Source organism: Giraffa tippelskirchi, chromosome 3 (assembly GCF_054371585.1).
Source record: "Giraffa tippelskirchi isolate mGirTip1 chromosome 3, T2T-mGirTip1v1.2.pri, whole genome shotgun sequence".
NCBI lineage: Eukaryota > Metazoa > Chordata > Mammalia > Artiodactyla > Giraffidae > Giraffa > Giraffa tippelskirchi.
The window spans coordinates 144,249,918-144,266,674 of record NC_137277.1 but is presented as its reverse complement, the minus strand read 5'-3'; the positions used below and the strand labels follow the sequence as shown (position 1 = coordinate 144,266,674).

Sequence of the window (16,757 nt, the reverse complement as noted above, 5' to 3'; positions counted from 1 at the left end):
ATCAAGGAAGAAACTGGCATATCTCAGTGTCAGAATTTGTTACCCTTAGTAAATTTCATAACGTTTAATAAGTCTTTGTTGAATTGAATGTAATTGTTATCTGAAATGTACCAGATTAATTTTAAAAAAACATTTCATTCATTTCTTGTTGGTGGGGTGTTGTGCAGAGAAACAAAGGAAATATGAACAGAGTTAGTATCTCAGCAAGGAAATATGATATGACTCTTCGTTTTTGCAAAAGTTCCTATTTTATATTATCCAATGTTTTCCAGTCTCTTGGACTCTTTTCTTCCTGCTGTCTTATCATTGCCCTTTGATATCTGTCACGGAATGCCCTTGCTATGACATCGGATGGGGAAAGTGGAAAGATGCTTCCTGGAAGACTACCCTGACAGGGTCCCTAGTAGATTTGCATTCCTTGTAACCTTCTTGGTTTTGTGGGCAGCAGGGGACCCTCCAGGCATCTCAGGCAGAGACTAGTGGAGGTCCAGGTCAATGCACTGCCCTAGATTTGAACAGCCAAGGCCAGGAAGGTGACTCCATTTTGTGCATTTCTGTAATCTCCCATCTGGCTCCCTGTGGAGAAGTGGTGAGAGTTTTACTGCTGTCTTCCTTTCCAAGGAATTCTGTGGAATTCAAAGAAAAAGAACTACAGAAAGGAAGGAGAAGTTTAAAAGGAAATTCCCATGGACTTTGGAAAGACTTAACTGGGCAAAAGGTGACTTTTGAGAGAATTCAGGTTCTAACAAATTAGACAAACTCAATTTGGAATTTGCCTGAGCCATGAATAACCTTATGTGATTCAGTTAATTCATTATATCTCATAAAGTGGTCATTCCACCCTCCTCCAAATATAACAAGAAATTGCCACCTTCCTGCTCAATGCCTTTTATTTCTCTACATTGATTTTGTTTTTAAAGGATGCTTGAATTGTTTTATTTAGCTTCCAATTGCCAGTAATTCTCAAAAGTTATAATTACTCTAGATCACAAGAGAATATTACTGTAATTTATGGTCTGTCATATTTTTTCTTTAGTAATACTATTTTATCACTTCCTTATTATGATAAGGAATGTATATATCAAATATTAATAAAATAGTTGTGCTTGTACAATGCATCCTAAAACTGAAAACCACTTTCTGTATCTGAACAAAGAAATTACACTGAATACACTTATTACCTTGGAAAATCATCTTCTGGCCATATATATATTTTTCCTCCACAAAGATCACTAAAAGGGCTTTCATTTCAGTGATTAACATTTTAAAATCACTGATTGTTTTTAAAACCACATGAATTCAATATACTATCAGTCAGTTCAGTCGCTCAGTCGTGTCCGACTCTTTGTGACCCCATAAACCGCAGCACGCCAGGCCTCCCTGTCCATCACCAACTCCCAGACTCCACCCAAACCCATGTCCATCGAGTCGGTGATGCTATCCAACCATCTCATCCTTCGTCATCCCCTTCTCCTCCTGCCCTCAATCTTTCGCAGCATGAGGGTCTTTTCCAATGAGACAGCTCTTCGCATCAGGTGGCCAAAGTATTGGAGTTTCAGCTTCAGCATCAGTCCTTCCACAGAACATCCAGGACTGATCCCCTTTAGGATGGACTGGTTGGATCTCCTTGCAGTCCAAGGAACTCTCAAGAGCCTTCTCCAACACCACACTTCAAAAAAGCATCAGTTCTTCGGTGCTCAGCTTTGTTTATAATCGAACTCTCACATTCATATATGACCACTGGAAAAACCATAGTCTTGACTAGACAGACCTTTGTTGGCAAAGTAGTGTCTCTGCTTTTTAATATGCTGTCTAGGTTGGTCATAACTTTGCTTTGAAGGAGTAAGTGTCTTTTAATTTCATTGCTGCAATCACCATCTGCAGTGATTTTTGGAGCCCAAAAAAATAAAGTCAGCCACTGTTTGCACTGTTTGCCCATCTATCTGCGATGAAGTGATGGGACTGGATGCCATGATCTTAGTTTTCTGAATGTTGAGCTTTAAGCCAACTTTTTCACTCTCCTCTTTCACTTTCATCAAGAGGCTCTTTAGTTCTTCTTCACTTTCTGCCATAAGGGTGGTGTCATCTGCATATCTGAGGTTATTGATATTTCTCCCGGCAATCTTGATTCCAGCTTGTGCTTCCTCCAGCCCAGCCTTTCTCATGATGTATTCTGCATATAAGTTGAATAAGTAGGGTTACAATATACAGCCTTGACGTACTCCTTTTCCTATTTGTAACCAGTCTGTTGTTCCATGTCCAGTTCTAACTGTTGCTTCCTGACCTGCATACAGGTTTCTCAAGAGGCAGGTCAGGTGGTCTGGCATGCCCATCTCTTTCAGAATTTTCCACAGTTTATTGTGATCCACACAGTCAAAGGCTTTGGCCTAGTAAATAAAGCAGAAATAGAAGTTTTTCTGGAACTCTCTTGCTTTTTTGATGATCCAGCGGATGTTGGCAATTTGATCTCTGGTTCCTTTGCCTTTTCTAAAACCAGCTTGAACATCTGGAGGTTCCTGGTTCTCGTATTGCTGAAGCCTGGCTTGGAGAAATTTAAGCATTACTTTACTAGCATGTGAGATGAGTGCAATTGTGCAGTAGTTTGAGCATTCATTGGCATTGCCTTTCTTTGGGATTGGAATGACAACTGACCTTTTCCAGTCCGGTGGCCACTGCTTAGTTTTCCAAATTTGCTGGCATATTGAGTGCAGCACTTTCACAGCATCATCTTTCAGGATTTGAAATAGCTCAACTGGAATTCCATCACCTCCACTAGCTTTGTTCATTGTGATGCTTCCTAAGGCCCACTTGACTTCACATTCCAGGATGTCTGGCTCTAGGTGAGTGAACACACCATCATGATTATCTGGGTGGTGAAGATCTTTTTTGTACAGTTCTTCTGTGTATTCTTCCCACCTCTTCTTAATATCTTCTGCTTCTGTTAGGTCCCTACCATTTCGGTCCTTTATTGAGCCCATCTTTGCTAAGATACAGTTATACAAAGAATGTTAACAAAACTAAGATAGGATATAAAACCTCTATAAAAATTTCTCAAAACAGGGAACTGTTGTAGAAGTATATTGTTGTTCTTTTTGTTTCACTAAAATTACAGTAGTTTAAATATCTTAAACTAAGATCATGGCATCTGGTCCCATCACTTCATGGGAAATAGATGGGGAAACAGTGGAAACAGTGTCAGACTTTATTTTTTTGGGCTCCAAAATCACTGCTGATGGTGATTGCAGGCATGAAATTAAAAGACGCTTACTCCTTGGAAGGAAGGTTATGGCCAACCTAGATAGCATATTTAAAAGCAGAGACATTACTTTGCCAACAAAAGTCCATCTAGTCAAGGCTATGGTTTTTCCAGTGGTCATGTATGGATGTGAGAGTTGGACGGTGAAGATAGCTGAGCGCTGAAGAATTGATGTTTTTGAACTGTGGTGTTGGAGAAGACTCTTGAGAGTCCCTTGGACTGCAAGGAGATCCAACCAGTCCATCCTAAAGGAGATCAATCCTGAGTGTTCGTTGGAAGAACTGATGTTGAAGCTGAAACTCCAATACTTTGGCCACCTGATGCAAAGAGTTGACTCATTGGAGAAGACTCTAATGCTGGGTAGGATTGGAGGCGGGAGGAGAAGGGGACGACAGAGGATGAGATGGTTGGATGGCATCACTGACTCGATGGACATGGGTTTGGGTAGACTTCAGGAGTTGGTGATGCACAGAGAGGCCTGGCGTGCTGCAATTCATGGGGTCGCAAAGAGTTGGACACGACTGAGTGACTGAACTGAACTGAAATATGCTGCATGCGCTAACCTCTTGGATCTATTGTACTCTTGCTTAAAATAACTTTCTTTAAATGTTAACTCCTGAACAGTGTTTAATTAACTTAGCTAAAGTTGAGATTTGATCTCAAGCCATTTCAAACTAGACAGAGTGAAGAAAGATGTGGGTAATTGGCAGCAGATCCCAATACAAATATGGCATTTGGCAAAGTATGTCTGTGTTGTTTTGCTTTGCTTTTCTCTTTATGGTTGTGGCCTATTTTTGAAATGCTATGATTTAAATTCAGTGCTCAAGTGACAAGTCTGACAAAACAGAACTTATTTCCATGGAGGTTCTGTTCGGGTGGAGATGGAAGTGTTCCAGGAACTAAAGGGAGTAACCTCGATTTCACCTGGAAGCAGTAGTGTGTTGGGGGCAGGAGATTTGGACTATGTATAAAGAGGAGAGGAAAATTGCCAAGATGCGGAGCCAAATTTGCATCCAGGAATAGAGCAACATCAAAGAAGTAAAAACAGAATCTGTCATTTCCACTGTTTCCCGGTAAGCTGTAACTGGGGAGCCCAAGATACCTGGAGATGGGAAAGGTCTCTCCTGGGATGCCTGAATTGCCGTGCTAGTGTTCTCACTGGGTTCCCTTAACTCCTTCCTCTCCTTGAATGCCCACCCACAGTGTGGCCAGGTTAACTGCAAAGACTGTGCCGTTTTCTTGCTCAAGACCTTCAGTTCCTGTTTGCTCAGAAGATTAGGTTAAAGCTCCTTCTGCTGGCATCATGCTCCCTCCACCGTTGTTTTTTCTAACTTCACTGTCTACCATTCTCCAACATGAAAGATATACTCGCCACAGTCTTCACAGTCTCATTCAAAATCTAGCTTACACCTCCCTTCTCATTCTTTCTGAGAATTCAGTTCACAGAGAGTGCTTTCCCCAGGTTTGAGATTGTACCTATTTGTTTTCTAACTTTTGGCAAGATTGTTTCATTGTTAGTCATTGTGTTGGGAGGACTGTATCTAGAAATATATACACATATATAGTCATTATATGGTGTATATACACACATATAGAGAGAGAATAGAAATGGTAATATTTTCCCTTCAGTTCAGTTCAGTTCAGTCGCTCAGTCGTGTCCGACTCTTTGTGACCCCATGAATTGCAGCACGCCAGGCCTCTCTGTCCATCACCAACTCCCAGAGTCCACCCAAACCCATGTCCATCGAGTCGGTGATGCCATCCAACCATCTCATCCTCTGTCGTCCCCTTCTCCTCCCGCCCCCAATCCTACCCAGCATTAGGGTCTTTTTCCAATGAGTCAGCCCTTCGCATGAGGTGGCCAAAGTATTGGAGTTTCAGCTTCAACATCAGACCTTCCAATGAACACCCAGGATTGATCTCCTTTAGGATGGATTAATTGGATCTCCTTGCAGTCCAAGGGACTCTCAAGAGTCTTCTCCAACACCACAGTTCAAAAGCATCAATTCTGCGGCGCTCAGCTTTCTTCACCGTCCAACTCTCACATCCATACATGACCACTGGAAAAACCATAGCCTTGACTAGGCGGACTTTTGTTGGCAAAGTAATGTCTCTGCTTTTAAATATGCTATCTAGGTTGGCCATAACCTTCCTTCCAAGGAGTAAGCGTCTTTTAATTTCATGGCTGCAATCACAATCAGCAGTGATTTTGGAGCCCAAAAAAATAAAGTCTGACACTGTTTCCACTGTTTCCCCATCTATTTCGCATGAAGTGATGGGACCAGATGCCATGATCTTAGTTTTCTGAACGTTGAGCTTTAAGCCAACTTTTTCACTCTCCTCTTTCACTTTCATCAAGAGGCTCTTTAGTTCTTCTTCACTTTCTGCCATAAGGGTGGTGTCATCTGCATATCTGAGGTTATTGATATTTCTCCCGGCAATCTTGATTCCAGCCTGTGTTTCTTCTAGCCCAGCGTTTCTCATGATGTACTCTGCATAGAAGTTAAATAAGCAGGGTGACAATATACAGCCTTGACGTACTCCTTTTCCTATTTGTAACCAGTCTGTTGTTCCATGTCCAGTTCTAACTGTTGCTTCCTGACCTGCATACAGGTTTCTCGAGACAGGTCAGATGGTCTGGTATTCCCATCTCTTTCAGAATTTTCCACAGTTTATTGTGATCCACACAGTCAAAGGCTTTGGCATAGTCAATAACGCAGAAATAGAAGTTTTTCTGGAACTCTCTTGCTTTTTCGATGATCCAGTGGATATTGGCAATTTGATCTCTGGTTCCTCTGCCTTTTCTAAAACCAGCTTGAACATCTGGAAGTTCACGGTTCACGTATTGCTGAAGCCTGGCTTGGAGAATTTTGAGCATTACTTTACTAGCATGTGAGATGAGTGCAATTGTGAGGTAGTTTGAGCATTCTTTGGCATTGCCTTTCTTTGGGATTGGAACGAAGACTGACCTCTTCCAGTCCTGTGGCCACTGCTGAGTTTTCCAGATTTGCTGGCATATCGAGTTCAGCACTTTCACAGCATCACCTTTGAGGATTTGAAAGAGCTCAACTGGAATTCCATCACCTCCACTAGCTTTGTTCATTGTGATGCTTTCTGAGGCCCACTTGACTTCACATTCCAGGATGTCTGGCTCTAGGTGAGTGATCACACCATCGTGATTATCTGGGTCGTGAAGATCTTTTTTGTACAGTTCTTCTGTCTATCTTGCCACCTCTTCTTAATATCTTCTGCTTCTGTTAGGTCCATACCATTTCTGTCCTTTATCGAACCTATCTTTGCATGAAATGTTCCTTTGGTATCTCTAATTTTCTTGAAGAGATCTCTAGTCTTTCCCAATCTGTTGTTTTCCTCTATTTCTTTGCACTGATCGTGAGGAAGGCTTTCTTATCTCTCCTTGCTATTCTTTGGAACTCTGCATTCAGATGAGAACATCTTTCCTTTTCTCCTTTGCTTTTCGCTTGTCTTCTTTTCCCAGCTATCTGTACGGCCTCCTCAGACAGCCATTTTGCTTTTTTGCATTTCTTTTCCATGGGGCTTTTCTTGATCCCTGTCTGCTGTACAATGTCACGAACCTCTGTCCATAGTTCATCAGGCACTCTGTCTATCAGGTCTGTTTTCCCTTAGTGAGTTGTAAAGTTGTAAAATTTCTCCATAGAAAGTTCATTGAAGTTGAGGCTGAATTACTGCTTAAGACTTATATATAATATATTTATTTTATATTTATTGTATTAATATGACATGTGAGAGAGAAAGTACTGAACTGAGAGAATCTGGAAAACTAAATTCTCGTCTCAACTTAGCCACTAACAGGCAAATCACTTGACCCCCCTCACAGCTCCAAACAGGGAATTAATTTTAATGAGCATCAGGAAAACATAAAGGAAAGTGAAACCATGTTTGTTTATTATAACCTTAAACAGTAAAGTTTCATGTCCCATCCAGAAGACATAAATATGGGGCACAGCTGGATGAGTAAAGAGAGATGATGTATTATTCAGGTGAGTCGCTGTTATTTTGGTTTTATAGATTAGATCTCTGAGTACAGTGAGTCTGGCAGCATTTTTGAGGTTGCCCAGAATAACAAAGGCCGAATCAGACTCAGTGTGATTCTTTCTCCCTTTCCTGTATATAAACACTTTTTTCCCCAGTATGAAGGCTCCCTCTGCTTTACTGGTGGTGTTGAGTGGGTTATAATCCTAACTTGATTTATTTGCTCTGTAATTTTTAAGGAAATCTCCCTGAATCCCATGCACTTGTCTGTGAAAGTTTTTGAGCTTATTACCTCAAAAATCAACACTAATCACTATTTATTATTGAGCATTGGCCTTGTACAGGAGGTATGACATATGTTATCTCATTTCTTAAACGTATCTTGTAAAATGACTCAGTTCAGTTCAGTTGCTCAGTCATGTCCGACTCTTTGCGACCCATGGGCTCTAGCTCACCACGCTTCCCTTGTCCATCACCAATTCCCGGAGCTTGCTCAAACTCATGTCCATCCAGTCGGTGATGCCATGAAGCCATCTCATCCTTTGTCATCCCCTTCTCCCCCTGCCTTCAGTCTTTCCCAGCACCAGCGTCTTTTCCAGTGTTGGTTCTTCACATCAGGTGGCCAAAGGATTGGAGCTTCAACTTCAGCGTCAGTCCTTGCAATGCATATTCAGGACTGATTTCCTTTAGGATGGACTGGTTGGATCTCCTTGCAGTCCAAGGGACTCTCAAGAGTCTTCTCCAACACCACAGTTCAAAAGCATCAATTCTTTGGCGCTCAGCTTTCTTTACAGTCCAACTCTCACACCCATACATGACTACTGGAAAACAATAGCTTTGAGTAGATGGACCTTTGTCAGCAAAGTAATGTCACTGCTTTTTAATATGCATCTAGGTTGGTCATAGCTTTTCTTCCAAGGAGCAAGCATCTTTTAATTTCATGGCTGCAATCACCATCTGCAGTGATTTTTGGAGCCCAAGGAAATAAAGTGTGTCACTCTTTCCATTGTTTCCCCTTCTATTTGCCATGAAGTGATGGGACCAGATGCCATGATCTTAGTTTTTTGAATGTTTAGTTTTAAGCCAGCTCTTTAACTCTCCTCTTTCACTTTCATCAAGAGGCTCTTTAGTTCTTCATCACTTTCTGCCATAAGGGTGGTGTCATCTGCATATCTGAGGTTATTGATATTTCTTGCAGCAATCTTGATTCCAGCTTGTGTTTCATCCAGCCCAGCATTTCACATGATGTACTCAGCATATAAGTTAAATAAGCAGGGTGACAATATACAGCCTTGACGTACTCCTTTTCCTATTTGGAACCAGTCTGTTGTTCCATGTCCAGTTCTAACTGTTGCCTCTTGACCTACATACAGATTTCTCAGCAGACAGGTAAGATGGTCTGGTATTCCCATCTCTTTAAGAATTTCCTACAGTTTGTTGTGATCCACACAGTTGAAGGCTTTGGCGTAGTCCATAAAGCAGAAATGGATGTTTTTCTGGAACTCTCTTGCTTTTTCTCTGATCAAACGGATTTTGGCAATTTAATCTCTCGTTCCTCTACCTTTTCTAAATCCAGTTTGAACATCTGGAAGTTCTTGGTTCACGTACTATTGGAATCTTGCTTGTGGTTTCCTCATCTATAAAACAGGGTCATCACCATCATATGACCCTGTTTTATAGATGAGGAAACCATGGCTAAGATGTAACCCAAAGTCTCTCTGCTATCATACATAAGTCTCCCTCCTGTGGCAGAAGAGAGAGAGATCTCAGGCCCGTAAAAATCAACATTGCTTCCAGATTTCAAGCTTACAGTTACAGTTGTTTCGTCATTTCCTTTTACCTAACCTTTTGTAAGTATCTAGTAGCAAAGTTGACATGCTTGGGTTTAATTTTTCTTCCGGCCAGAGCTCCTCTGGTGAAGGTTCTAACGAGCGCTCTTAAAGAGCAGAGAGATCTCTCATTAAGGAGGATCTCAGGAAAGGAAGGTGAGGCAAAGGAATTGAATGTTCCAGAAACTGAATAACTGGTCCTTGAATAATTATATCATATTCAATGCCTATGTGTCATAATCATTTTGGAAAAGGTTGGATAGATTAATTTTTCCATTTTCTGATTAACTGTAGTTTTTCTTTCACAAGTGTAAAGTTAATAAATCTCTACAAAAGAGTATTACCAATGCTTTGAGTTTTATGCTTTTTTCTGTTTTTAATAAAAACTTGGAAATATTGTGGACACTCTGTGGCATAGTTTGTAGGAGACATTTTCAGTCATGTAGTCTTGCATTAAAAATGTTTATGAGGACTCAATATATTTTGTACAATTCTTAAGGGAAACAGATTCTGATTTTACGACCATCATTGTCTTTCTACGATGGAGTGAACTTCTCCCCAAGTAAGGAGTGATCTATATTCAGGAAGCACTCAATGGCACTCTGTCAGCAGATCACACAGCAGGCAGGACCCACATGAATAGAGCTAACAAGTTCTGCCCATTAAATCTAGTGACTCGAGCAAATTTTTATTATCCTTTTGTAAAAATGCAAGCACTGCCTCACACAAAAACCAGTTGTTACCTAATGAAGTGTTTCAGCATGTTCGTATAAGTTGATGGTTTCACATGGTTAGATTATTGCTATATCAGCTATTAGCTACTAATAACATGCTCCTATCCTGCTTTAAAGACATACTGTACTCTGAATACTTAAGTGTGGACAGATGTTTAGGAATATCACTTTTCCCTCTTGGCTATTGATTGATTCCCAAAACTCACTCTTGATTAGAATGCAAGATGTTTTCATTTAGACTTGGAATCTTTACTTATTCAGTCTAATCAGAAAAAGACAAACAGCACGCCAACAACTTGGAATGTTATGCTGGAGCATCTTGGACTTCCTACCATGGGCTGTATTTTCAGATGCTCAGCGACAGCCTCTATCACTCTGCTTATCTTCCAAAGCCAACATATTAGAAAAGAATATGCAGCTCTGACAAATTGAAAGTGAAATGCACTTTTCAATTTGATTTAGCTAAAATCAAATTGGTGGTTTCAGTAGAAGATTTTGGAGGGTGCTAACCGGTGGGGATCTCTCATTGCAAGACAGGACGGAGTGGATCCTTTAAACCACCAGTGCTTTCCTCATAGTTGGACTTTATTCCTAAGCCAGTGGCATATCTGATACCACTAGTAGCACTTTTTAAAAGTGCAGTTGAGGAAATAATTGAATTTTGTACGTGAAGAAAATAATTCTTTAACACCTGGGTTTTAAATAGCTTTATTCTTACTTCCTAAAAATCTGGACCCTCAGGGATCAAAAGGAAAGTTTAAAAAATTTTTGTTTTGGGGTATAATACAGGTTGTGTTTACTTATTACTAAGAATTCTCCCAGAAGCTTGAATCCTTTCGTGTCTTGAATAAAGTGGATCCTCCAGCTACCTTAATTACACAACTTGAATATTTACTCTTGCTGCTGCTGCTGCTAAGTCGCTTCAGTCGTGTCTGACTCTGTGCGACCCCATAGACGGCAGCCCACCAGGCTCCCCTGTCCCTGGGATTCTCCAGGCAAGAACACTGCAGTGGGTTGCCATTTCCTTCTCCAATGCATGAGAGTGAAAAGTGAAAGTGAAGTCGCTCAGTCCTGTCCGACTCCTAGCGACCCCATGGACTGCAGCCCACCAGGCTCCTCCGTCCATGGGATTTTCCAGGCAAGAGTACTGGAGTGGGGTGCCATTGCCTTCTCCGATATTTACTCTTACCTCCCAGGTAACAAATTACCTTCTTGCTCCCCCTAGTGGAATTGTTACTCTACTTCACAGTTTGAGAATACTGTTGTCAGTACATTATTTGATATAGTGTCTTATATTTGGGAATTGGGTATTTTCCTCATTTGTTTTCAAAGACTGAGAATAAAATAGAAAAATACTGTAGTGGGTAGGCTGATAGGGGATGTGGGTAGTGAAAGTGAAAGTGGCTTTTTGCAGATAAATTTTCAGTTCCTAATGTCAGCAATGGCCACATTGTTCATGATGGTTGCCAAATTCAAGGGGCTTCTGCTCTGCTCTTCTGTCTTAGAAGGGTCAAATGTCGTCAGGCTGGCAGACAGTCACCTCTAGAAGGCAGCTATTCACACTTCTGGCAAGTGTGAACAGCCCTACCAGTTCACTCTTCTACCAGTAGAGTGCTGGTAGTTGGTGGTATTGAAAGACAAGGACAGGTACCATCTGAATATTGACCCCTACTTGTGCCATTGGTTAAGCAAGCCCAAAAAGTATCCTTCTGAATCTACATGAGGGACTGTGCCAGTATCCACAGCACATGGAAATCATTTCCAGTCTACAGCTGCTAAACATGCTAAAACAATTCTGGTAACTGAAGCTGCATATCTCATTTTAAGAATTTAAATTTCTTTAGGGATTGATAACTGGTGGTTTCATGATATCAGAATCTCTCTCTTTTTCCTGCCACTATTTGTGGCACAACTCTGACCCTTGTTAAAGATGTATTTATTCAAATTTGCACACAAAGCACTTGTATTTTGTATATGCCAGCATTGAAATGGGTGAAACTTCTAAAAAAAATTCTTGTACATGCCAGGGCTTGGGACTCTGTTCTTTTGCATGGAAGGCCCTATCAAGGTCAAGGCAAAAGATACAGTGATTTCCAAATAAATAGTCAACAGAGTATAAGTACTTGGTACTTATGAACAAGAATACTGTAATTAGAATATTCCCTCTTTCTTAAAATCATGTAATAGAGACAATATTTAGATGTATCTTTTCCCAAATATTTATTCTCAGGGCAAGTGTTTGTCTAGGGAAAAATAAAACAGCAGGATCCAATTAAAATCCCAACAAAAGGGAATGTCAAAATGTTATATGGGTGTGTTCTATTCGGAAGTGTAGAGGAAAAAAGAAATGCCTGTACTGTGTTTTTTGGTTTTTTTTTTTTTTTTTAAGAGAAGTACCACTACCTCAAGAGTTATAGACATTTAGTTCAAGAACTTCATCCATGCAAACACATGGCAAAGCATATGTCTGAAGTTCTGATTTGGAATCTCATAGTGCCTGGATTCACAGTTGTGAAAACAATGATGTCACAGTGGCCACACAGCCCAGTTGGGGCAGAAATGTCCAGTTAGCAAGACTTTGGAGAACGGGCACTTTTCTGTTCCACAGGGAGTGGGAGGGATTTGTGTGTGAATCAGCATGTATCTCTGTGCATACAGACGTGAATGTAGATGCAGATGAGTACATACATGGGCAAAATGTAGCCATGTATATGTGGGTTTATTCATGTATACATGTGACTGAAAGAGTTACAATTGTCAGCTTCTTCCCAATGGATGCTAAGAATTCTGAGCATTGACAATACTCCCCAAAGCAGCTTTTAGCAGAGCGAGACCGGGAGGCATTGAGGAAGTATGCATACCATTCTCTGCTGGGAATTCTCTGCATTGATGATAACCTTCCAGTGGGTCTCAGGGACGGGGCCTGGAGGTCTTTGGAAAGCACACGCCACTCCCTGCTGAGGGCTGTGCTGGCATCCTTGTCTGGCAACTTTGCAGGGTGGCTCTCCTTGGGTACATTCCAGCCATAGCTTGGAACCCTTGCCTTTCTTGAGTGGTGTGAGGACTGAATATCTGCGTGCATTCTTTCACTCAAGAGTGAAGAGAAGCTTTGCTTATCTAGCTGTGTTTCCTTAAAGTGACTAACCAGTGGTGCATTAAACTGGGGTGGGTTTGTTTCTCAGAATCTTAACTTCTCAGCTGTTGATTGATCACTGTTGACTCAACACTAAAATCTCATCTGCCTCTGCTTGTCATCCCTTGGTTATTGGGGTTTGGTATTTGCTTTCTCTTAAGGTTCAAAAAGGCAGAAAAATATGCACAAGCATTTGGCAACAAGCACAGCAGATAGAGAATTAAGAAGTAGATATGCCACAGTCAGATATTTTGGTTGAAATCCTGACTTTATATGACTGTCTATTTTACTTGAAATATGGTCCTTGCCACGAGGCAGGGTGTCTGGAGACGTGGCAGGTAGTCAGCAAGTATAGGGAAGGAACTTATTATCTTGGGCAGAGTGCCAGCTCATGCCAACTGGTCAAACTTGCATTCTTTTCAAGACTTCTTTCCTGCTACTTAATTGTTGGTAATTTGAGAAACTATCTTTGAATCAGACACCTTGGCAAGAAAGTAGGATTAAGAGAGAATTTGGGACCAAAAAGAGATATACATCTGTCTACTTGCTGGAAACTTTGATGGCAGAGGGAAAACTGTGGACAAATTCCTGACAGGTGGTAATACTTATTTGCAATTTAATATTTTTTTTGACCACACCCGGCATCATGAGGTGTCTTAGTTCCCCGACCAGGGATCAAACCTGTGTCCCCTGTATTGGGAGCACAGAGTCTTAACCATTGGGCCACCAGGGAAGTCCCTAACATTGTTTTAAATATAATGTTTCCTTAAGGAATCTTACCATGTCCTACTGACAGTACTTATAGTGGTCCCCTCAAATAACAAGGAACATCATCAAAACATGTAAGAAAGGCAACAGGAAGGTAGAAAAGAGAAAAAGTTTGTAGGGAAAGTCAGGACTTGGAATTTCATATAGATTACATAGAGATTGAGGCAGATAATTCTAACCGTGTCACTTTAGGTCAGTGCTCACAGTTCCCGATAACTAAGTGGGTGATTATTAGAAGTCTGGGTTCTCCGACCCCACCCCAGAATCTCCAGGGAAGGGATCTGGGAATATTGTTTTAGTAAGCATCTTAGGTGATACTTATGATCAGACAAGTTTGGGAAACTGCCACCATCCAATTGCCTACTAGGACTAAAGTAATTTCCCAAACTTATAAGTAAATATATGTGTGTTGTGTGTGCATGTGTTATTACCAAGGTTTTAAACTTTGGAAAAAAAATTGTCAAATAGTCCATATTGACATCATAAGCATTTCTTAGTGAAAACATCTGTTATTTGGATAGGGTTGTATGACTTCCCATGTGGTGGCGCTAGTGGTAAAGAACCCACCTGCCAATGCCGGAGACATAAGAGACCTGGATTCCATCCCTGAATCAGGAAGATCCGCTGGAGGAGGGCATGGCTACCCACTCTAGTATTCTTCCCTGGAGAATCCCATGGACAAAGGAGCCTGTTGGGCTACAGTCCATGGGGTCACAAAGAGTCTGACACAACTGAAGCGAATTAGCATGTAGCATGTAGGGTTATAGAAGGTTTTCCCATATATTATCTCAGTTGTTCCTAAAACCAACCTTTTGATGGGTTAGACAACAAAGATCATGTTTGGCCTCAGATTACACACGGGAAATGGGCTCAACATGTAACTGGCAAGGGACAGAACTGACTTTGAACCGGATCCTTCACCATGTGGGGGAGCCCAACACCAACCCCAGAGCCCACCCCTTTTCCTCTTTTCTCCCACACCCTGGTCACCAGGTTGATGGCAGCATTTCTAACGTATCAGGCTCTTTGCAAATCCACACCTTGCACACTCTGATTCCCTGGCCACCATGTCCTTCCTTCTCTTTGCAAACTCAGAGGCATTCATGAAGGTGCCTTTCATGAAGCTTTTCTGGACACTCTTCTCACCCTACCACCCAAGCAGAGCCAGTTTTTCTTTCAGCTGGCTTTCCATCAAGTTTATAAATCCTTCTACCGTGTGTTGTGCTTGTTTAATCTAGGTGAGTTCGATGATACATGTTTAGTAATACCTCCCTTCTGCCTCCCCACCCCACCGTTACACCACTTACTTTGAATAGATGGGGAAGTAATCACCTCTAAAACACTCAGTGCTCATTGGCTAAGCTATGGAAAGTGTTGGGGGAATGGTTTAAAGGCTTTTCCAAACTTTGACAAAAAAGCAAGCGTTCAGGAGGCCAGAAACATGTTCCTCTAGGAACAGAATCACTTAAAAGGTCTAGGGAGCATTGTCAAATGAGAAGCTGGGGAATGGCAGGGGACCCTATGCACAAAAACACAGATTTGGTAGTTTTCTTGATAGGTAATTTAAGGACCATCCAAGGATATTTTCAACTAGTGGTGATTTTCGTGTTACACTCATAGCCCCAGATTAGATGTGACTGTCTGTCATGGCTTTCAAATCATATTATAGTTATTTTTTGATGCAAATAACTCCCCTACTGGACTTCGAGCAAGGATGGACCCGAGCCATATTCATCTATGTCTGCCAATTGATAATTGTTGAATAAACTTTTGGGGAATAGATCTTCTAGCCATCTGCATCTGAGTGCAATCCAATTATTTAATTATAGTTCTAATTCCAGTTCTCCTGTGTTTACAGCCACCACTGGTCCAAGCAATCTTCAGCGGTGATCCAGAGGAGATACGGATGCTCATCCACAAAACAGAAGATGTGAATGCTCTGGTAAGAGATGCTGTGGCTTTGCCTGCTCAGACCCTCTTCACCTTTTCTGTGCTGTGGACCTTTCTGGTGTCTGGTGAAAGCCCTGGCCTACTTCTCAGGATTCTGTTTTGAAATGCTCTAAATAAAATGTATAGGATTCAAGTGGAAATCAATTATTTTGAAATATAGTTATTGAATCAAAATTTTCATATAATAATATATGTGTTTATCAGCACATTTAAATGGCAGGATACAGTAGGAAATCTAATAATGGCCATAGTTTAAAAATAATGATGAGCCTGATCAATATTTTGTGTTACCTGCCACTACTCTAAAGTGGCATGAATGTGCCTATGATTTCTGCCGACACTAAGGTTTCCTGCCTACATTCATAATGTGAAGAAATGTGAAGTTTCAGCTAGAAGTTAGTGAAAATAGAGATAGAAACTTTGTTCTAGAGAACCCATGCCTTACAAGCAGGAGTTGACAAACTATGGTTTGTCACCTGTTTTCGTACAAGCTACTGGGCTGAGAATGGTTTTTATTTTTTAAACGGCTGAAAAAAGAATGAAAAAAAAAGAATATTTTGTAGCTTAGGAAAATTGTATGAAATTCAAATTTTGATATCTACAAATTAAGTTTGGTTGGAACACGGGAAGGACAGCTTTCCTACTGTAGCGGCAGAGTTGAGTAGCTGTGACAGAGACAGTATGTGGCCTGCCCAGAATATTTACTGTCTGGCCCTTTGGAGGGAAAATTTGCTGCCCTGTGCACTAGAGGGTCCATGAACCTGGAATGAGCGGATGAACTTGGCTTCCTGTGTATACCCTGAAATAGTATGTAATATGTGCGTGCACTTGTGGACATTTTGTTTAATGAAAGGGTCAAGGCATTTCATCAAACTCTTAAAAGGGTTCATGATCCCGTAAAGATTAAGAACCACTGAATCTGGAAGTTCTTGAAATAAACCTGCAATGAGGAAAAGTGAAAAGAGTTGGTCAATAATTTATCCTTTTAATAGTTTCCTAGACCTAGATTGAACAAGCAATTATGTATAGTACATGCTACTAACTCTCTTAATGTAATGCAATTACCTACATGCTCC

The 16,757-nt window shown here is 41.0% G+C and overlaps 1 protein-coding gene across 32 annotated transcripts in view; it reads left to right on the top strand.

The window, feature by feature from the left end:
- Positions 1-16,757, top strand: part of ANKRD44 (ankyrin repeat domain 44) — a 314,879-nt gene that overhangs the window by 111,731 nt on the left and 186,391 nt on the right. For 31 of the 32 annotated variants that reach the window (XR_014079916.1, XR_014079917.1, XR_014079925.1 and 28 more), the window contains one exon: positions 15,590-15,673. Coding sequence is in view for 20 of the 32 variants with exons in the window: in XM_081581483.1 (XP_081437609.1) it covers positions 15,590-15,673 (84 nt within the window). In the remaining 12 variants the exon portion in view is untranslated. Of the gene's footprint in view, positions 1-13,441; positions 13,559-15,589; positions 15,674-16,757 lie in introns of those variants that run through there. The other variant, XR_014079926.1, reaches the window with a different exon arrangement.